The 23,045-nt window shown below is 35.8% G+C and overlaps 1 protein-coding gene across 5 annotated transcripts in view; it reads right to left on the bottom strand.

Annotated features, from left to right (window-relative positions):
- Positions 1-23,045, bottom strand: part of DMD (dystrophin) — a 1,259,848-nt gene that overhangs the window by 703,342 nt on the left and 533,461 nt on the right. For all 5 annotated transcript variants that reach the window (XM_080910294.1, XM_080910293.1, XM_080910296.1 and 2 more), the window contains one exon: positions 17,470-17,705. In XM_080910294.1, coding sequence (XP_080766420.1) covers positions 17,470-17,705 — 236 coding nt within the window. The remainder of the gene's footprint in view (positions 1-17,469; positions 17,706-23,045) is intronic.

Raw genomic sequence — 23,045 nt, 5'->3', positions numbered from 1 at the left:
AGTGAATATATTTGTATATATTGTTTTTGAACAAATCTCTTGAACCTTTATTGCAGTTTCCCTTTAACAATCACAGTTAATATCCGTCAGACTCCAATAATCTTAGGAATTCAATGTCTGGTTCATACAAAGACTAAACAAATTGTAACTATGAGCATCAAGATTTTTAAAGGAATTTTAGAATTAGCCTAAAATATTTTGACCCCAAAGAAGTTGTTAAAAGCAACTGTCCAAAGGCAAAATTGTATATTTTAACATTCAGAGTTGGTACACAATTCTGTATTTACACATCATTTTCATTAAAAATACTTTTTTACATGCTATTATTTTTCTATTTAAATTTTCAATGAAATCATAAATTAATCCAAATTTCTAATATTTGGAATCTTTTCCCGATAAACATTTAACAATTAGTAAAATAATAAAATAAAACAAACACATAATTACAACTCATGTATCAATATAATGTTTATAAATATACACATGGAATATATTTCTACAAAATGTGTGTGTGTGTGTTAGAGAGAGAGAGATACAGACACACACACACACACACACACACACACACACGAGAGAGAGAGAGAGAGAGAGAGAGAGAGAGAGAGAGAGAGAGAGAGAGAGGGTTTGTAATAAATATTACAGTAAAATAATTTTGGTTTTAATTTTATGATCTAGTAAACTGAACATGTAAGTTTTTCATTTACTTCCCCATAGAAATAATGAGCCTATTTGTAGTAAAACACCATGATATACTATTTCATTTCCCCTTCAGAAATGTTGAATTTCCTAGTCTTTTAAGATTCTGGATGCTAGGTATTTTCCTATCACTTAGGAGTCCCTGATTTTAGTGGGATTGCTTCAAGCTTCCCACCGTTTAGTTTGATGTTGGCTGTTGGTTTGCTGTATATTGCTTTTATTATGTTTAAGTATGGGCCTTGGATTCCTGTTCTTTCCAAGACTTTTAACATGAAGTGGTTTTAGATTTTGTCAAATGCTTTCTCAGCATCTAGTGAGATGAGCATGTGATTTTGATCTTTGAGTTTGTTTATATGGTGGATTACAATGATGGATTTCCTTATATTAAACCATCCCTGCATCCCAGGGATGAAGCCTACTTGATCATGGTGAATGATCGTTTTCTGTGTTCTTGGATTCAGTTTGCAAGGATTTTGTTGAGTATTTTTGCATCAATGTTCATAAGTGAGAATAGTCTGAAGTTCTCTATCCTTGTAGTGTCTTTGTGTGGTTCAGGAACCAGGGTTATTGTAGCCTCAGAAAATGTGTTAGGTAGTGACCCTTGGATTCTATTTTTGTGGAATAGTTTGGAGAGTATTGGTGTTATATCCCCAATAAATGTCTGATAAAATTCTGCACTGAACCCATCTGGACCTGGGCTTTTTTTGGTTGGGAGGCTTTTGACGACTTCTTCTATTTCTTTAGGTTTTATGGGATTATTTAGATTTTTTACCTGGTCCTGATTTAACTTTAGTACATTGTATCTGTCTAGGAATTCATCCATTTTTTCCAGATTTTCCAGTTTTGTTGAGTATAGGTTTTTGTAGTATGATCTGATGATTTCTTGAATTTCCTTAATTTCAGTTGTTATTTCTCTAATTTCCTTTCTGATTTTGTTAATTTGACTACTCTCTCTTTGCCCTCTTGTTAATGTGGCTATGGGTTTATCAATCTTGTTAATTTTGTCAAAGAACCAGCTCTTGGTTTTTTTCATTCTTTCAATGGTTCTTTTTGTTTCTATTTGGTCTATTTCTGCCCTAAGTTTGATTATTTCTTGTCGTCTACTCCTTTTGGGTGTATCTGCTTCTTTTTGTTCTATAGCTTTCAACTGTGTTGTCAGGATGCTAGTGTATGCTCTTTTCAGTTTCTTCCTGGAAACACTCAGCTATAAGTTTTCTTCTCAGTTCTTCTTTCATTGTATCCCATAGGTTTGTGTATGTCGTGTTTTCATTTTCATTGAATTCTAAAAAATCCCTAATTTCTTTCTTTATTTCTTCTTTAACCTTGCTATCTTTTAATAGAGTATTGTTTAGTTTCCATGTGTATATGGGGTTTTTGTTGTCTTTGTTGTTATTAAAGACCAGCGTTAGACCATGGTGATCTGAAAGGGTGCATGGGAGTATCTTGATTTTCTTGTATCGATTGAGGCTTGTTCTGTGTCCAATTATTTGGTCAGTTTTCGAGAAGGTGCCATGAGATGCTGAGAAGAAGGTGTATTCTTTATTTTTAGGATAATATGTTCTATAGATATCTTTTAATTCCAGTTGGTACATAGTCTGTTAGTTTTACCGTGTACTTGTTCAGTTTCTGTTTCCATGATATGTCCATTGGTGAGAGTGGGGTATTAAAGTCTCCCACTATTATTGTGTGGGGTGAAATGTATTTTTTGAACTTTAGTGGGGTTTCTTTTATGAATATGGGTGCTTTTGTATTTGGAGAATGTATGTTAAGGATTGAGAATTCCTCCTGAGAGATTTCCCCTGTAATGAGTAAAAAGTGACCTTCCTTATGTCTTTTGATAACTTTTGGTTGAAAATCTACTTTATTCGATATTAGAATGGCCACTCCAGCTTGCTTCTTGGGGCCATTTGCTTGGAAGGCTTTTTCCCAACCTTTTATTCTGAGATAGTGTCTGTCTTTGTCTCTGAGATGAGTTTCCTGTATGCAGCAAAATGCTGGGTTTTGTTTATGTATCCAGTCTGATAGCCTATATCTTTTTTATTGGGGAGTTGAGTCCATTTATGTTAATACATATCAAGGAATAGTGGTTGCTGTTTCCTGCTGTTGTTGCTTTGGTAGGTTGAATTGTGCCTGTGTGTCTTTCTTCTTTTGGTTTTCTTCCTTAGAAGTTTTCTTGTTTTTATTATGAGGTGGTTCCCCTCATTTTATTGGGTTTTCCACCTATAATTCATTGTAGTGCTGGGTTTGTGGTCAGATATTGTGTGAATTTAGTTTTTTCTTGGAATATCTTTATCTCACCATCGATGGTGATTGATAGTTTTGCTGGGTATAGCAGCTTGGGCTGGCACTTGTGCTCTCTTAAGGAGTGCATGATGTCTGTCCAGGCTCTTCTAGCTTTCATAGTCTCTGTTGAGAAATCGGGTGTTAGTCTGATTGGTCTGCCTTTATATGTTACCTGACCTTTTTCCCTTACTGCTTTTAGTATTCTTTCTTTGCTTTGGGCACTTGGTGTTTTGACTATTATGTGTCAGGAGGTATTTCTTTTCTGGTCCAACCTATTTGGAGTTCTGAAGGCTTCTTTTATGCTCATGGTCATCTCATTTTTAAGGGTAGGGAAGTTTTCTTCCAGGATTTTGTTGAAGATATTTACTGTACCACTTAGTTGATATTCTTCTCCGTCTTCTATTCCTATTATCCTTAGGTTTGATCTTCCCATTGTGTACTGGATTTCCTGGACATTTTGGGTTAGGAATTTTTTGGTTTTTGCATCTTCTCTGACTGTTTTGTCTATGTTTTCAGTGTTTTCTTCAGCCCCCAAATTCTCTCTTCCATCTCTTGTAGTCTGTTGGAAATGCTTGCATCTATGACTTCTGATTTCTTTTTTAGGTTTTTTACCTCTAGGGTTGTCTCTTTCAGTGTTTTCTTTATTTTGTCTATTTCCATTTTAAATTCCTTTTTCCATTCCTTCATCTCTTTGGTTCTGTTTTCTTCTAGTTCTTTGAGTGTTTTTTCTTATTTCTTCTTTAAATGCTTTTATTTCTTTATCCTTTACCTCCCTTTCTTGTTTAAGGATCTCTAGCATCATCTTGAGGTAGGATTTTGGGTCTGAGTCTTCTTTATCTGGAGTGTTTGGCATTCTGCTGTTTGCTGTGATAGGATAGATGGGTTCTAGTGTTGCCAGGTTGTCTTGGTTTCCCTGGGGGTACATTCTTTCGCTTTCCTCTTGCCATCTTGTCCGTGACAGTTCTCGCCTTTCCCTTGTACCTGGCCTGTGTGCCTGGATCTCCGCTGTTCCTGGTGGCTGATGTTCAGAGTACCTGTTGTGCACCCCGGAAGCCGGAAGCCGTCAGCTGAGAACAGAGGTCTCAATGCCTCTGCGTTCCTGGATCCCCGGATCAAGCCGAGCAGGCAGGTGCACACTTTCCATGTGCTCCGCTGAGATCTCTCTGCCCCCTGGCTAATCAGAATCCCTTCTCACCTGGTTCTCGCCAGTCCTGTGTTGTCTGTGTCTCTGCCTTACCTGGTGGAGATGTTTCAAGTGCCTGTTGTGCAACCAGGAAGCCGTCGCCTCGGAACAGAGCCTTTCTGAACTTTTTTACTGAGATTCTGTGACATTTTACTTTCTTTTTCTATCATACTGACCTAAATGAACAGTTCCAAATAAATACATTCTGTAAATTAGACTTCATTTTATTAACTACTTCCAAGTAACCTAACCTGTATCATTATTGTTAAAGAAATATTTAACAATAACCTTAACTTCTGAAAGCCTTTATAGTGTCCTGTATAAACTCTCTTTAACAGCCTACATCTTTTCTCTCTGGTTATCTGTTATTAATTTATGCAAAGTGAAAATAGGACAAGATCTCTGTTTATCACTCAAAGAGAGCTGCCTGTGGCCATTGAGTGTCATATTATCTTGGGATTAGACACATGAAAGATTCTGGTTAGAAAATGTCTTAATAGATGGGAGTTTCCTTACCTTGTTCTATGATTTTTCTTCTAAACCAACTGAAGTATCTGAAATTCAGTTAAACCTAAACAGATTTTTCTGTTTCAGTTTGTAATGCTAAATGACAAAGGACTATTAAACAGTCCAATATTATGTCCACTCTTTTGGTTTTGTATCCGACATGATTTTTTTTTATACTATTTTTGGTTTTAAACTAGTAGATGAAGTGTTAGTCCATCACCAGGTTTTCAAAAGTTGTTTTAGTAGATTCTCCTTCCTCCTCATTTTCTTCCTTCTCCACCTCATGCCACCTTGATCTCATGTTCCCTCCCTAGTATGTTCTCCACTATTATGTGCCACATAATGTTTACAACTCCTTCCATCCTACGAACTGGACTTTGTCAGTTTTTAACAAAGGATAGGACCATGATTAGCCAGAGAAAATGACATACAAGCTTCTTAGTCATCTAAGATTAATATCTGTTTTATAGTGTGGCTATGGTTACTTTAAAAGTAAGAATGCCATAATTGTAGGTAAAATTATAATGTACAAAAGGCACTTTTTTCAGAAGGTAGAATAATTTTCACAAGAAATTCTTAAGCATTACAGAAAACTTTAAACTGCAGGTTTGGCATTTAGCAAAGATCAGAGAACCTTCCTATAAAATGTAATTTCATGTTATATTTTTATAGATTATAAAAATGAGGTTCACAAAATGTGATGTATACCTTAAGAGTAACACACAATGCTTTACATTGCTGACTTCAGACGAAGTTCATGCTGCTTCTATAATTATGAGCAAAGGCAGGAAAAATGTTACCATGGCATTTACAATGAAGAGAGACATATGTCCAAATTATGGTAATACGAATTTTTAAAAGACTTTCATTTTTGTATGTATATGTGTATGCCACGTGCATGCAAATGTCCAAACATAGACACTAAGATGGTCCCATGTCTTCTGGAGATGATGTTTCAGGTCATTGTGAGCAAAAGGACGAGGATATGTAGAACTTATTAAGGAGATCAGCCAGTGCTGTTACTCACAATATTGTCTCACTCCTTTACTGTAGTGCTCACTTCTTATGAATAGAAACTCCTATTTGGAGTTGTCAATTGATATTTTTACAAACAATAACAAGTTTGCAGGGGGAGGAGAATAAAATGAAGTATGACAAAAATGCTTCTGTGTCTCTGAAAGTCATTTTACATGTTTATTAAATCTATTATCCTTATATTTATGTGTAGTGAAAGAAAATTAATATTTATGCTCATTTATATTTCTTTTCAAATGAATAAATAGTATTTTGTGTTCATTTTTCCTTTATAACTTATAAATTTCACAATTGTTTATAGATCTCTACTAAGAAATAAGAAAATAAACCCCATAAAAAAGAAACTCCCACATTTTAAGATTACTGTTCTAAATGCAAAAAGATAATATTGGGTTCAGATATTGACTTATTTTTAGAATTATTTCTTAAATAACCATCAGCCCTTCCTGTCAATAATTACTGAATTAATGATCACATATGTAATCATTAATGTATACACACACACACACACACACACACACACATCTTGACAAGCTCCCAGAATGCTTATCTGGATCAGCTATGGTCATAGGTGGAATTTCTCAATTGTTTTATGACCTAAATTCTCTTTTGTTGCCATGATAAAATACTCTTCTCAAAGTAACTTAAAGAAGAAGTTTTGTTTTTATACTTCCAGAAAAATCAAATGTATCATGGTAGGGAATTTGTGGCAGGAGGAACATGCAGCTAATCATACTATACATTCAATCCAGGAGGAGAGAGCAACCGAAAAGGGGTGCAAGGTTATGGAGACACATAACTTATTCCCAGTCATATTCTTCCCGTAGCAATTCTCCTTTTCAGATTCCACAAACTCCCCAAAGAGTGATACTAGCTAAGAACCAAGTGTTCAAATACATATAGGAAAACATTTTACATTCAAGCTATAGTATTTAGCCTCTATTCCCCATAGGATCATGAATATCTCATGATATAGAGAGCATTTAGTTCAACTCTAGAAGTTCCCCATATTCTTTCAACAGTTTCAGCACAGTTCAAACATGAAAGCTTCTTCTGAGACTCAATGCAATCTCGTAACTGTGACTTCCTGTAAAATTGAAAGTTACATTATGTACTTCAAATATACAATGACATACATTATATAGTTCCATTCTAAAAGAAAAAATTGGGGTATAGTGAAATAGTATTGGATAAAATATGATTTAAACTGGGCATGCAAAAAACACCAAATCCTGATATTCTACATCTGGTATTTGGGTTTCTGTTTTAAATGGCTTAGATGCCTCTGCCCTTCCAACATTGCCGTTCACAACATTTGCCTCTAATTGGGGTAGTTTGACTCCCAATGTGTGCTCATCCTTGGCAGAATTCCCACAGCCTATGCACTCCAGTAATCTTGACTTTCTACCACAACTGAGGCTTCATCTTTATACAGTGACCTCTCAGAGTATACACTCAGAGATTTTGACCTTTGTATATGTCACATGGCCTTCATACTCTCTGAAACCATGGAGGAAGAATCTGTGATCCACAGAATCTCACATCTTTCCTGTTTTTAAAATCAGCACTACACTAATGATACTGTTGAGTTCTGCTACTATTTCATGAAGTGTCTGGTCCTTTGGACCACAGTTGCAAAAGTTGTGTGTATGCTGAAGCAGACAAAAATTCTTAGATAGCTGATTTTGAGAATCTAGAAACCCAGGAGGTTCGCATTTTTCATAAGCAAAAGAGAGTCTTTGGTAGGTCTTAACAGCAGGACACCTTTTCTTATTGTTTTCGTATAGAGCAGAAGGCTTCCAGTTTGCAGTATTAATCTATTTAACTATTATAGTCTTTTATTTAGCATAATACTCTGCTGGCTACAACTTAAAGTTACCTACTGCCTTGTTCTTATGCCAACTGTTCATTTTGATTCCCCCCCAAGCCAATTGCTTTTCTTTTTTCATTGTAGACCTGCATAAGCACATTAAATATTAACTATTCCACAGAGCCAATGTTATGCTGTTTTGAAATTTCTTATACCAAAAAATTAGTCTATTAATATTTAATTTATCCTAACTGAAGTTCTTAGGACAAAAGCAAAATGTAGCCAGATTATTTTCCTTGTTTCCTTTTGACATTTCATAAGCTAGACTTCTACTTTCTCCACTTTTCTCAGCCTCTTGGTCTTCCAAAACTTTTAAATGATGGTGCATTAATCTTTGCTCATAGCACTGCTCTTCTTCCACATTTCTTATGTAATCACGTGGTCAAGGTTATCACCTCAAAACCTCATTTATTGGTGCCCTATGATATCTTAGTTTCTTTCCTATTGCTGTAAGGAAAAAAAGGGCTCTAAACAAGCAACTTAAAAGGTAGCAGATGTTTTCTTGTTGTTGAGGATGGATTTCGCTATTCTAGGTCTTTTGTTATTCCAGATGAAATTGCACATTGATCTTTCCAACTCAATGAAGAACTGGGTTGGAATTTTGATGGGGATTGCATTGAATCTGTAGATTGCTTTTGGTAAGATGGCCATTTTTAAAATGTTGATCATTCCAAACCATGAGCATGGGAGATCTTTCCATTTTCTAAGATCTTCTTCGATTTCCTTCTTTAGAGATTTGAAGTTCTTGTCATACAGGTCCTTCACTTGCTTAGTTAGAGTCACACCAAGGTGTTTCATAATTTTTGTGACTATTGTGAAGGGTATCATTTCCCTAATTTCTTTCTCCACATGTTGTCCTTTGAATATAGGAAGGCTACTGATTTGTTTGAGTTAATTTTGTATCCAGCCACTTTGCTGAACTTGTTTATCAGCTGTAGGAGTTCTCTGGTGGAGTTTTTGGGGTCACTTAAGTACACTATCATATCATCTGCAAAGAGTGATGTTTTTACTTCTTCCTTTTCAATTTGTATCCCTTTGATTTCCTTTTGTTGTCTAATTGCTCCAGCCAGGACTTCCAGTACTATGGTGAATAGGTAGAGTGAGAGTGGGCAGCCTTGTCAAGTCCCTGATTTTAGTGGGATTGCTTCAAGTTTTCCACTGTTAAGTTTGATGTTTGCTGTTGGTTTGCTGTATATTACTTTTATTATGTTTAGGTATGGACCTTGGATTCCTGTTCTTTCCAGGACTTTTAACATGACAGGCTGTTGAATTTTGTCAAATGCTTTCTCAGCATCTAGTGAGATGACCGTGTGATTTTGTTCTTTGAGTTTGTTTATATGGTGGAATCACTATCCCTGACCTCAATATCCTTGTGATATTACAAGGCAATTGTGCTGAAAACTGCATGGTACTGGTACAGAAATAGGGAAGTGGATCAATGGAATAGAATAGAAGATCCAGAAATGAGCCCTCATGTATATGGTCACCTGATTTTTGACAAAGGAGCTGTAAACATTCAATGGAAAAAGGACAGCCTATTCAACAAATGGTGCTGGTCCAACTGGCACTCAGCATGCAGAAGAATGAAAATAGACCCTTTCTTATCTCCTTGTACAAAGCTCAAGTGTAAGTGGATCAAAGATCTCCACATTAAACCAGATACACTGAAACTATTAGATGAGAAAGTAGGAAAAACCTTAGAACACATAGGCACAGGAGAAAATTTTCTGAAGGAAACACGAATGGCTCAAGCTCTAAGGTCAAAGATTAACAAATGGGACTTAATGAGATTGCAAAGTTTCTGTAAGGCTAAGGACATTGTCAAGAAAACAAAATGGCAGCCAACAGAGTGGGAAAAGATCTTTACCAACACCACATCAGATAGAGGCCTAATATCCAAGATGTACAAGGAACTCAAAAAGCTAGACACCAGAGAATCAAACAACCCTATTAAAAAATGGGGTACAGAGCTAAACAAAACGTTCTCAATTGAGGAATATGGATTGGCTGAGAAACATCTAAGGAAGTGCTCGACATCCTTAGCCATCAGGGAAATGCAAATCAAAACAACCCTGAGATTCCACCTCACACCAGTCAGATTGGCCAAGATCCAAAACTCAGATGACAACAGATGCTGGCGAGAATGTGGAGAAAGAGGAACACTTCTCCACTGTTGGTGGGGTTGTAAACTGATACAACCACTCTGGAAATCAGTAAGGTGATTCCTCAGAAAAATGGACATGGTACTACCTGAAGACCCAGCTATTCCACTTCTGGGCATATACCCCAGAGACACTCCAATATACAACAAAGATACATGCGCCTCAATGTTCATAGCAGCTCTATTTATAATAGCCAGAAGCTGGAAAGAACCCAGATGTCCTTCAGTAGATGAATGGATACAAAAATTGTGGTACATTTTCACAATGGAATACTACTCAGCCATCAGAAACAATGACTTAACCAAATTCTTAAGAAAATGGCTGCATCTAGAGAATATCATCCTGAGTGAGATAACCCAGTCACAAAAGAACAGACATAATATGCAGTCACTGATAGTGGGATGCTAACCCCAGAGGCTCGAACTGCCCCAGAAACAACTCACAGACTGTGTGAAGTTCAAGAAAAAAAGAAAAGAAAACAAACAAACAAAATAAAACCATTTATGCTCAATCCTTACACACCAAGAAAATGTTGACTAATTCCGGGTTACATCCTGTTTTACATGTACTTTTTTCTCATTGTAACTAGTAAGGCCTTAATGCAGAGTATCAAACCTTAAAAAAAGAAAAAATAGCCAAACACTGACAAAAATGTATTTGTATACATTTATGCAAAAATGTTTAAATTTTTTTCTTTTATCTTTGTTTTTTAAAATAAAGTTTTAAAAAAAGGTAGCAGAATGTTAGGGCAGGTAGGCAGGAGGGGGAGGGAGCACCTTATGGAGGCGGAGGAGGGGATGGAATAGGGGCTATGCAGGGGAAACCAGTAAAGGAAATAGCATTTGAAATGTAAATAAAATATATCAAATAAAAATAAGCCAAAACAACAACAACAACTAAAAGATTAAGGGCTTATTTGGGTTATAGTCCCACAGTGATGGTGTCTGTTTTGGAAGAACAGACATGGTGTCAGAAGCATAAGGAGAGAGATTATCACATTGTACTGCAGTTCTGATGCAAAGAACAAAGAGGATGGCTAGAATACACTTTAAATTCCACCCCTAGCAATATATTTCCTCTAGTAAGTTTCTATTACTTCCAATGTTTCATAACCTCATCCTAAACCACCAGAAACTAAGGACAAAGTACTCAAGCATGTGAGTTTATATAATCCATAATCAAATAAGAGCACTTTGCTATTATAACTGTTTCATGGGCTGGGATACTGAATTAAATATGTCTAATAAAACACATGATCAGAACATTCACTTGAAGGTCAAATGAGGAAAATTCTTGCTCCTTTGACATATAATAGGGAATAATTGAACAATGACTTTGGAGTTTTAGAAACACTATGATTAAATCTTGAGACAATACTTCCCTTACAAGACCCAATAAATTCCCTTTCTTAATTAATTCATTTTAAATTGTCTTTTCAATTTGCTGTTGAAGCCATGCTCAGAAAGTACATTTCTTAACCATCTGAGAATTCTCCATATTTTATTTCATCTACAAAAGATAAAGACAAACTATACTTCTTAATCAATTGATATATGAAAAAAAAAACAATTGTATTTTATTTTAATGTTCTCAAAGAATATTCTTTAGGATCCACCCCATATGCAGCCACGAAACCCAAGCACTTTTGTTGGTGCCAAGAAGTGTTTACTGGCAGAAACCAGATATGGATGCCTCCTTGGAGGGTCTGTCAGAGTCATATAGATACAGAGGAGGATGTTTGCAGCTAACCATCAGACTGAACACCGGGACCCCAATGAAGGAGCCAGAGAAAGGACTGAAGGAGATGAAAGTGTCTGCAACCTCATGGGAAGAACATTATCAACCAACCAAACCCACCAGAACTCACAGGGACTGAAACACCCACTGAGCTCAGGGTACAGCTATATCGGGATCCTGCCAGCATGCTTCTTGACATCCATCGTGTTGTCTGGGTTTGGTGACTGTAGTACCTACCACAATTAAGACCCTGTGTTGTCACATCTTTAAATGTTGTATGAAGTGTTCAAGTGTGTTCTTGGATATAAAACTGCAGATGGAGAGTTTGGAAAGATCCATCAGCAGTTAAAAATATTTTCTGCTCTTTCAGAAAGCCTCCTTTGTTTCCTAGCACACATGTCAGTTGACTCACAATTACATACAACTCCAGCTTTAGGGAATCTAGTACCTTCCTCTAGCCTCCATAGGCAACTGAACACATGTGAGATACACCCCCCCACACATATATATGCATATATATATGCATAAATAGAAACACATCTTAAAATGCAGAAAGATTTAGACTTTATGTTCACCGTTCAAATTCTGAAAATCACAGGTATTAAATTTTATGCAACATCCCCTTAACATAAACTACTGCATATTTATTTTTAAATAAAATGAATTTAGATGTGCAGAAATGAGTGTAGCTATATAGAAAATGAACACAGGTATGTAAATAAATACACAGGTATATTTATCAGCCCATATGTGAGCAAACATTTTTATGCTCCAGTTGCCCAGCCTTCCTAGTCCTTGTGTTCTGTACTCATACCATGATTCAAAATAAACCTTGCTCTCCTAAGCAGAATATGAAAAAGTGAAAGTTCTGACTTCAGATTATATATGAAGGCACTAAAATATATCGAGAACATTTGATTCCTTTACATGCTATGCTATATTCTATGTGATTCTTTAAAATATTTCAATACTTAATACTTTAAATTTAAATTACTATGTAATGTCAGAATCTCTTTTTTAAAAAGATATTATTTTGTAGATGTTGTATTATGTTATTGCTCTGAGATAAATCATTGTAGAGGAGGTAGCAAATTTAATTATCTGAAACTTTCACTCATTGATCATGACCAAACATGAACCATGCTGAACTTTCCATTCAAAATATAGATATGAATATGAATCAATAACAGGTTACAAGGCTTTACTTTCTATGTAAATCTACTGTGTTCATAAAGCTAAAGTAATACCAGATATTTTAAAACATACATGACTTCATCCTATTTGGAAGAAAGTTTAAACTTATATCAAGTGTTAAAGTATATTCAAATGTCAACATTGGAAAAGAATAGGTCAAGCCAGGAAGAGTAGTTTTATCAGCAACTGTAGGTAATGGAGAAAATAGATTTTCACAGCATTATTGATTTAAAAGACGAAGATTAGAATGATCAAAATATACTTCACAGAAAACTCAGAAATTTATCTCAAAGGCTCAGTGCTCTGAACAGTTTATTTCCTCTGTACTTCTTCTCATTACAATCAACTTGAAGGAATATGAACTTTGTCCTTGATGTAATCGCTTCATAATTGTATCCTGTAGAATTTCACACCTTGAAATGGCTGCGTGATTTTCATCTAAGAAGTGTCTTGATCCTAACATAATGTATACTCTTTTTTTAAGGTAACTTTTAACTGAAAATGATCCTTTCAGATAGTTTCTTGCCTGCATCCCTTCTCTCCAAGTACTGTCGCCTGGCTCCAATAACTATCCTCATTTAGTGCCTAACACCTATTATGTAACTTCAAAAAATAAATATAAAAAACTTGTGTAAGCATAGGAAAGTGGTAATCTGGTTTATCTGTCACCTTATTCAAAGGGCATTCAAATCAGTCTCTGGAAACTTTATAAAAAATAATTTTCTATGCCATAAAATGACAAACAGTTTTGCTTCAAGAAAGTTGACACAGATTATGCACTACTATCCACATAATTTAGTACACAAATTATGATAAAATCATGAAGAAGTCAAATGAAGATTATTCTCTTTTCTGTGTTGTTTAGTAAACTCAAATTACTTTACCTTCAGTAGTCACCTGCTTATCTACAGGGGACATGTTCCAAGACCCATAATGCCAGTCTAACGCTACAAATGCCTTAAGCTCTGTGGGTTAATAGCTTTTCTCCACCTTGACCAAGCACTCATCATATATTATGTCTATTAAAATTTTCATTGACATTGAATCACAACTTCTTCAACAAATGTCTTTCACCTATCTTCATGTAAAGGATAATTCTTTCCTCTGTTTATGCTGTCTTCATTTCAAATGATTAATTTTAAATTTCTTCAGTTTTTGGTTTATCTTCAAGAACTTCTTCCTAAGATTTTCACCCAAATAAATCCACTAAAGCACAAAAACATGTTTAACAGTCAGTAATCTGGATCCAGACTCCTTACGCTTAAATCATGTTACTGTATCTTCTCTGATCTTTGGCACACTATTTAACCATGTTTTTATTTATTTTTCTTGAATTATTAGAAATGTTAAATACTATGCAAGACATATTTAAATAAGCAACTAGAATAGTTTGCATGATTAAATATGTTGTAACTGTTATTCTAAAATTTATCTTTGGTGGTTAGAAGGGGATCAGAAGCCATAGGTTCATTTATTGATTTTAATGCTTGGTTTCTAGTAGTTAAACTGATGGGAAAGAATAGGAGATGTGGCATTATTAGAGAAAGTGTGTCACTGGAAATGAGCATTGGGACCCAGTTTCTCTTTCTGCCCCTTACCTATGGATCAGGATAGGAATTTCACAGCTACAGCTCCAGACCTATGCAAGTCTGATTTACACCAAGATGATAATGGGTAAACTCTCTGAAACTGTAAGTAGACCTCTAATTAAATGCTTTCTTTTATACGAATTGACTTAGTCATGGTGTCTCTTCACTGCAGTAAAAGAGTAACTAAGAGTATACACTTACACTATTATCTTTTCTCATTATAAACTTTTAAATGTGTGTTTTTCTATATATAATGGTTCAAAAAAGCATTTTAAAGTAATATATAAATGAGCGTTTGCCAACAGAGTATTATAGTTTATAAGTTTGATGGAATGTTATCTCATTTCTCACAATTAACAATTAAAGATGTATATGTTTGTTAATTTACAGCTTATTGTCCTCTTCTCCTTTCTTTTTGTATACATATGTTCTCTCTCTCACTCTCCCACCATCCCTCCATTACTCCTCCCAGCCTCCTCCTGTGTGTGTGTGTGTGTGTGTGTGTGTGTGTGTGTGTGTGTGTGTGTGTGTGTCTGTATGCATGGGTATGTGTGTATAGAAAGACAAATGAATAGATGTAAATACACACATGATGTAGAGGCATTTTACTGACTAAAATGTAACTGAACCTATAAAAGTCAAGAGTTGAAAAATGTTTTAATGTAAGAGAAAGAAGAAGAAAAAAGCATGTTTACTATCTATCATGAGAAAATTAATACAGAGAGTTATCCTTAATTTCTACCATCATACTGATTTTCTGGGAGAACAGAATTTCTCACAGAAACTGAAGTTTACCATATCAGCTAAATTGACTGACTAAAAGGCCCAGAGATACTGGCTCTGATCTGCACTATTGGTATTAAAGATGAGCACCATCATGCCTGACTTTTAAAATATGGTACTGAGGATGCAAATTCAGGTACTTATACTTGTTTACCCAGAAAAGTATTTTCCTAGCTCATTCTTATTATATATTAATATAAATATTAATATACTCCATAAATGATATTTTGTGGCCCAAAGAATTGATCTCGAACAATAAATTAATTTATTTAAAAATTAAGTTTGAAAGTATATTTATACAATTTTTGAAGAGTATTGACTTAAAAGATCTTTCTGTAAAAGACTATTTGATGGCCCAGAGCCAGAGCAAGACTCAAGGCCTGCCTACAGAGTGCTAAGCATCCAGAGGAGACTCGGGAGTGCTCTCCCATAGGTGAGTCCCCACTTTCCATCCACTTACTATCAGTCAAGACACCACCGAGACCTGGTATGGCATTGCTGATGGAGAACAGACTGTTCCAGCCTCCATCTGTGGCCAGAGCCAGAGCCAGTTCACTGCTGTCAGGACACAGAGGCTAGCCACAGAGAGCTGAACAGGGAGAAGAACTCTCCCTCCTGTGCCCATGGGCCCACAGACTGGCACTCTTTGGACTTGTGGCCTTGTTAGAAGAACTGTGCCACTATAGGGGAGGGCTTTGAGGTCTCATATGCCCAAGCTACATTGACAGTGGAAATCATTCACTGCCTGAAGGTCAAGATGTAGAACTCTCAGATTCTTCTACAGCAACAAGTCTGCCTGCATAATGTTATGCTTTCCATCCTGTTGATAAAGGATGGAACCTCTGAACTATAAGCCAGCTCTAATTAAATATTTTCCTTTAGAAGAGTTGCCATGAGTCACTAATAATTGGATACTAACCCCAGAAAGCTCTGAACACCCCAGAAACAACTCACAGACTGTGTGAAGTTCAAGTAAGAAAAAAAGAAAGAAAAGAGAAAACCATTATGTTTAATCCTTACACACCAAGAAAACTTTGACTAATTCCAGGTTACATCTTGTTTTACATGTACTTTATGCTCATTGTAACTAGTAAGATCTGAATGCACACTATCAAACCTTTAAAAAAAGCCAAGCACTGACAAAAATGTATTTGTATACTTTTATGCAAAAATGCTTAAAATTTGTACATTTATCTTTGTTTTTTAAAATAAAGTTCTTCAATAAAAAAAGAAAAAAGAAAAAAAATGAAGAGTTGCCATGGTCATAGTATCTCTTCACAATAATAAAAACCTAAGACAGATGTTCAGTATAATTTATTGTTTCTTTCTTTTTTTTTTAATATTAGACACAATTTAAATGAATGAAGACAAGCTGTGAATAACAAACTTCCTTAAAAAATTCTGGAATTAATGAAAGTGTTTTATATGGGGAAATCTCATAAATATTCCCCTACAGTATATCCATTTTTTCCTTTTTTTATTGAAGAACTTTATTTTTTTAAAAAAAGATAAATGTACAAAATAAGAAGGAATGCTTCACGAATTTGTGTGTCATCCTTGCGCAGGGGCCATGCTAATCTTCTCTGTATCATTGAATTTTAGTATATATGCTGCCGAAACGAGCACTAATTTATTGTTTCTTTAGATATTTTTCAATGTATTTAGAAGTGAAATGACTACAGTGTATAAAGCTTTCAAAATTAGTTTTCTTATGCATGGAGAAATATAAAAAAAGAAACAAAAACCCTATATGTAGTATAATTGTAGCATCTAGGTAAACCACAGTGGTAGCAATAAATTTTTGAGTTTCTAGTTAAGATAATTTCAACAAATGGATTTCAATGAGGGTTAGAAATGAGATGTATTATTAAAATGTGTTTCTTTGCATATTGTGAGGGATAAACCCGATATTGAAATCAGACTATTTAAAACAAGCTATGTTTTGTTTCTTGTCTTATTTATTCCTAACTCTCAATTATTCTTGTCACCTGAGGCAGAAAACTGGCACAGCCAACTCAGAAGAGTAGATAATAAACAAATCCCAGATTATCATCTTTGTCTTTGTAATATGTTACAGGTGCACAGTGCCAAAACAGTGTAAATGAAATAACCTCAATTGGTATTTTGTATCAAAGACAATTAAAAAAAGTTATTTACTAAATTTAACAGAGTCACTGATACGTGTAAGTTGTATTAGTTTCACCCTAACTTTTTATCTCTTTTATATTATGATTGCTTCAGACAATAATATTAATTATGCCAATGATCATACTTAGGTTGAACAGAGTACCATCACTAGTGTGTTTGTTAACAGAGAAAAAGCAGCCTAAAAACTGTTAATAAGTCATAAAGGGAAGGGAATTGGCAAGTGAAACTCTATCATGTAAAGAAAAAGCTCTGTCAGATGGAATATTATTGTTTTATCCATACCTTCTGTTTGATGAGCATTTCATTGATGTCTTCCAGATCACCCACCATCACCCTCTGTGATTTTATAACTCGATCAAGCAGAGACAGCCAGTCTGTAAGTTCTGTCCAAGCTCGGTTGAAGTCTGCCAGGGCAGGAACCTCCAACAGCAAAGACGATGGCATTTCTAGTTTGGAGATGAAAGTTTCCTTGGTAACAACCACAGGTTGTGTCACTGGAGTAACAGTCTGACTAGCAGCTAGTGTTTTTGAAAGAAAGAAGAAAAAAAAAGAAATATAAGAAACACAAGCAAAAGAGCCAATTTTAGAAACAATAAATGAGTATTAATTGAGAAGCAACAGTTTGAGGTAAGATTTCTGACAAAATATTTAACAATGTGTAAAGTTGATATGTTTAATAATCTTTAAAGATATTTTATTTTATCTTCATACCTTAATAAATAATTTTAATACTTTTCAGTAAAAATAATATAGATTGTGGAGTTAATAAATACAGGTATTGGGGCATTTCTGGGTAAGATTTATCTATATATGTCCATTCAAGGAATAAAAAGAAAAACTACAGATTTTACAAGGTTATATTTGTGACTTCTGATTTCTTTCAATAAGAATATATGTAATAGAAAGAAACTCTCTGTATCTTACAGTGGAATCATTTCATATTTTATCTTTTGTTTTGGTAGTAAAGTACATAATAGGAAAAATGAATGCATAATTTTAAAAACTGAGAAGTAGTTAAGGTTTTCTTTTGTATATAAAACACTATTTCAAGGTCATTACATCCTAAATTAAAGTTAATAGTGCTGAATACTTTAATGAGTAAGATACAAAGCCTTAGGGCAAGGCACATGGGTAAGAATCCTGCTGTCTGCCTTAAGAACTCTGAGACCTTGCTTAAGTTATTCAACCTCTCTAAGCTTCAGCTTTTCTTCCCAGTTTAAAAAAAAAAGGTAACAGAATAAGTGTCATGAGGAAAGTTGTGTGATTCAATGATAATACAAGCAAATGTACACAGATAATGTCACAATAAGAAGTTATTATTTATTCATTAATAACTATTGTCATTGTTGTTATGATCATCATCATCACCATCATCATCATCATCACAATATTAGTAAAGTGCTAGTATCTAGTTCTTAATGTTAAGTACTACCGTTTTATAAAAACTTGGTTGATTAAAAAATAATATTTAAAATTTGGTGACACGTGCGAGATGAAGATTGAAAATATGGAAAATTGGGAGAAACTTGGTCTGCAGCCCATGTGCTGCTCTCTGTGGACTGAAGCAAGCCCAGTTGAGTTTGCTGGTACAAAATGAAATCTAGAAACAACACAGAGGGGGATGATATGAAGTCAGTGACAAAAGGAAGCAACAGTTAATCTGCTTTATAGATAAGAGTGACAACAGCATTAAAACCAAGAGGCAAGCCACGATGAAACTCTGGACTATGTGTGGTTCAGTGGGGAAGCATTCTGAATATGCTAGAAAGGGCATTTCAGTGAAAGATCTCTTAGGAGCGCTCACTCATGGGAGCTGTTCAAGGAATATAAAAATAACGATCTTCGCATATATACTCTGAGGTGACAATGCACTCATTTTAGTGGCTGCCTTACTGTCCATACTTTTTAGGTGGTCTTGTCATTAAGAAGATTGGAGAGATGGAGGGATGTTTCTTGTCTTTCTAACCTCTGGGGAACACCCAACACTTCCATATATAGAAGAGTAAGGAAGAATGAAAAGTGTTGGAGATGTCATAATTGAAACATACAGAAGCAGGAAATGAAAAACTAACAGTGCAGAAATGAAGAACTACTGTCTTTCAATGTCATCTCACTGCTGAAGGGATTTCCATAAAGGAAGAGCCCTCATCTGAAGCAGACATTTCATCCTGTGATTATCATCCAGAATTATTTGCACCCTGCACACTCCTCCCCTACTTTATATCAAGTGTAGAATTATAAAAGGAATCCAAGCTAAGAGGCTGGATCCTTGGAAATGCTACATAGGTAGTGCTGAAAAGAGAAAATTCAAATATAATTGTCAGAATTTCCTGCAGATCATTCGCCAGACTTGAATAAATGGACAGCACTGACACCTCTCATTTCTTCTCCTCCAACTTCTGTCCTCCCCTCAGTCCTCAATCATGTATTTCCTTCCAACGTTAACTCCTACAAAACACAGAGTTCATCTCTGCTATCTATATGTGTATGGGTGTAGGATGATATACTGGATTATGTGTATACCATTAGGAGCCAAATACCCGAATCTCTCTCTCTCTGTCTCTCTCTCTCTCTCTCTCTCTCTCTGTCTCTCTCTCTCTCTCTCTCTCTCTCTCTCTCTCTCTCTCTCTCTCTCTCTCTCCCTCCCATTTCTCTCTGATCTCTACACCCCCCCTTATTCTTTCTGCAGCTATCGGTTGTCCATAGCTTTTTATATTCAGCGTAATCACCTCCCCACACCATATAAATTCCCGGAAGGGTAAATGTAGATATGTCTAATTCTTTTGCTATTTAGATTATTTTACCTTTTCATTAAAATAATCCAACTTATTTTAATTTTTATGCATATATGTTATATGACTTCTAAATGTGCTGCAGCAAAGTACAGAGAAAACTACTGGAAAAATAACAGAATTTGGTTTGTATATTTTATCATTAACACCTATGCCAATTCCATAAGTCAGTAACTAGAGTGTCTTACATCATCGTGCCTGAAATAAGAGAGATTACCTATCCAATGCTGTGTTAATATAAATGGTCAGGCCAGTTGTTCATAATAAAGATGTATTATCACAGTCACACAGTGTAGCTGAAACTCAAGAGGGTTTCAATAATTTACCGAAGGTTATATAGATATATGTCAGAATCAGTGTTTAAATCCAACATTCTAGACTTCAAATGTTTCTGTTAATGTGATTTCTGAACCAAGGTGGTTTTGGTTATCTAGCTTTTTTATTTCTTCTTTTGTTATGAAAGTGGGGACCATCCATTGCCTACTCCACGTATTGACTCTGTCTACATTTTTTTAATTCTTTTGAAACTAGCTCAAATGAAAGTTAGTGAGATATCTCAGTGACTAATGGCACTTCCTACTGAGACTCATTACCTCTGTTTGATCCCTGGAATCCTCATGGTTGAGAGGGAAAAACCTAACCTCACACTCTGTCCCCATTCACTTGTTCCCTTGCCAGTGTCTATTGGTTCTACAGCAGCATCATGTTCTGCAATCAATACTGAAGCAAAGTTGACACTGCAGCCTCAGATGCCATCCCTCCTCCAGTGTGCTTGTGTTGCTCTAAACCTGAGTCTGGATCATCCGGTTAACACGGATTATTAGACACTCTTGTGTCTGTCCACATTCTCAGCTCTTCCTTTAAACTGTTCTTTCTTATTTCCACACAATGTTTCATTGCCTTATCAAATATCAAAGTTAAATGTGCTTTGTTTGGGAGAAGCAGGATAAGGTTTCAACAACATAAACAACAACAACAAAAAAAAAATCTCCATAAGGCACTCTCAGATCCTAAACATCTTGCAGCATTTAATATTTTCTTATTTGAGCATTTTTAATTGCATTAAAAATGTCACAGATGTACTAGTATAGTTCGAATGTTGTGTAGTCAATTTTGCCAAATTGGAAGCAGACCCTTCTACTTTACATCTTGTAATTGTCCTACTTTTTCAATAGCCATTCAGTGGTTGGTGGATATCGAGGCTGTTTCCATTTCCTGGATTTGTGAATGCAGAGGAGCATGTATCTCCGTAGTAAGATGTGGTGTCCTTTCAGCATATGCTGGGTCTGGTGGTAGAATAATTTATAGTTTTTGGAGGAAGGAAACTCTACACTGATTTCTACAGTGGCAGTGCAAGCTTTCAATCCAACTAGTAACAAATACATTGATTCCTCATCAGAGAAGCAGGATGCCAATTAACATTGCATAGATAACTGGACAATGCATAGAAAACAAGCAGGGGATTTTGAAGCAATCAGTCTCCAATGGAATGGTTTCATAATACCTCTCCTTTAAGGATCATGGGTCTATGTGGAAGAGCAGGTAGAAAGATTTTAACAGTCATAGATACAGCTGTCTCCAAGAGGCTTTGCCAGCTTCTGACAAATACAGATGGATGCTCATAGCCAACCACTGGGCTGAGCACAGGAACCCCAATGCAGGAGGTAGAGAAAGGACTGAAGGAGCTGAAGGGGTTTGCAACCCCATAGGAGGAACAACAATATCAACCAACCAGACCCCCCAGAGCTCCCAGAGACTAAAACACCAACCAAAGAGTACACATGGAGGGACCCATGGCTCCAGCTGCATATGTAGCAGAAGATGGTTTTGTGGGACATCAATGGGAGGAGAGGCCCTTGGTCCTGGGAAGGCTCGATGCCCCAGTGTAGGGGAATGCCAGGGCAGGGAGGCAGGAGGGAGTGGATATGTCGGTGGGAAAGCACTCTCATAGAAACAGAGGGAAGACAGATGGTATAGGAGGTTTCCAAAGGGGAAAGCAGAAAAGGAGATAACATTTGAAATGCAAGTAAATAAAATATCCACTTAAAAGAAAGACAAGAAGTGCATCCTGACAGGAGCCTGACATAGCTGTCTTCTCAGAGACTCTTCCAGACAAATACAGAAGTGGATGTTCACAGGCAACCATCAGACTGATCACAGCAAGCATGATGGAGGAGTTATGGGAAGAACTGAAGGAGCTAAATGGGCTTTTTCTGGCATCACTGTGAGGGGCAACCCTTGGTCCTATAAAGGCTTGATGATGTCTTAGTATAGAGGAATGCTAGGGCAGTGAGGCAAGAATGGGTGGGTGAGTAGGGGAGCACCCTCATAGAGGCAGTTGGAGGTAGGATTGAATAGGGTGTTTGCAGAGGGGAAACCAGGAAAGGGAGTAACATTTGAAATGTAAATAAATAAAATATCCAATTAAAAAATGAAATAAGAGTCATGGGTGGTACATGGCTCCAACAAAACAGAGTTTTCCAGGCACAGTGGAGGAGGCACACATATGAACTCACAGTAACACTGGTAATGTAGTTAAGATCTTCAAATGCTCAGTCCTAGCACAGAGAAGGAGAAATGGGCACAAAGTCTCACACCTAACCAAGAAGCTATTTGCAAATGGTACATGCTAGAAGAGAAAAAAAAATCAGTTTTCTTCAATGCAATGATATTAGATACATAAAGCAGACTTCAGGGCAGGCCTTGTGCCTAAGAGTAGTTGGACAAACAACATAGACTCCATGTTTCTTGTGTGCTTTCTAAAAAGAGTAAGAACATAAAAGTTGTTCTATTAAGACAGAATAGAGGTCCTGGGAGAAGTTGATGGGGAGAAAAATTGTAGTATAAAATTATCAAAATAAAACCCTTTATAAACAAAAATAACAGCAGATTATTTTTCAGTTCTAATGATATGCATTTGTATACAAGAGCAACATTTTCTTTTATCCATCTGTATTTACTATGTTGCTTCCATTTTTAGGCCACTGTTATTAGTACTGTACTGCACATAGGTCTTCTACACTTGTCTCTGTGACATAGTCACTTAATTAAGTTTTCTTTCAATAC

Source organism: Micromys minutus, assembly GCF_963924665.1.
Source record: "Micromys minutus genome assembly, chromosome: X".
In the NCBI taxonomy this organism is placed as follows: Eukaryota; Metazoa; Chordata; class Mammalia; order Rodentia; family Muridae; genus Micromys; species Micromys minutus.
The sequence above is the reverse complement of the archived record's forward strand: the minus strand, read 5'-3'. Positions and strand labels throughout refer to the sequence as shown.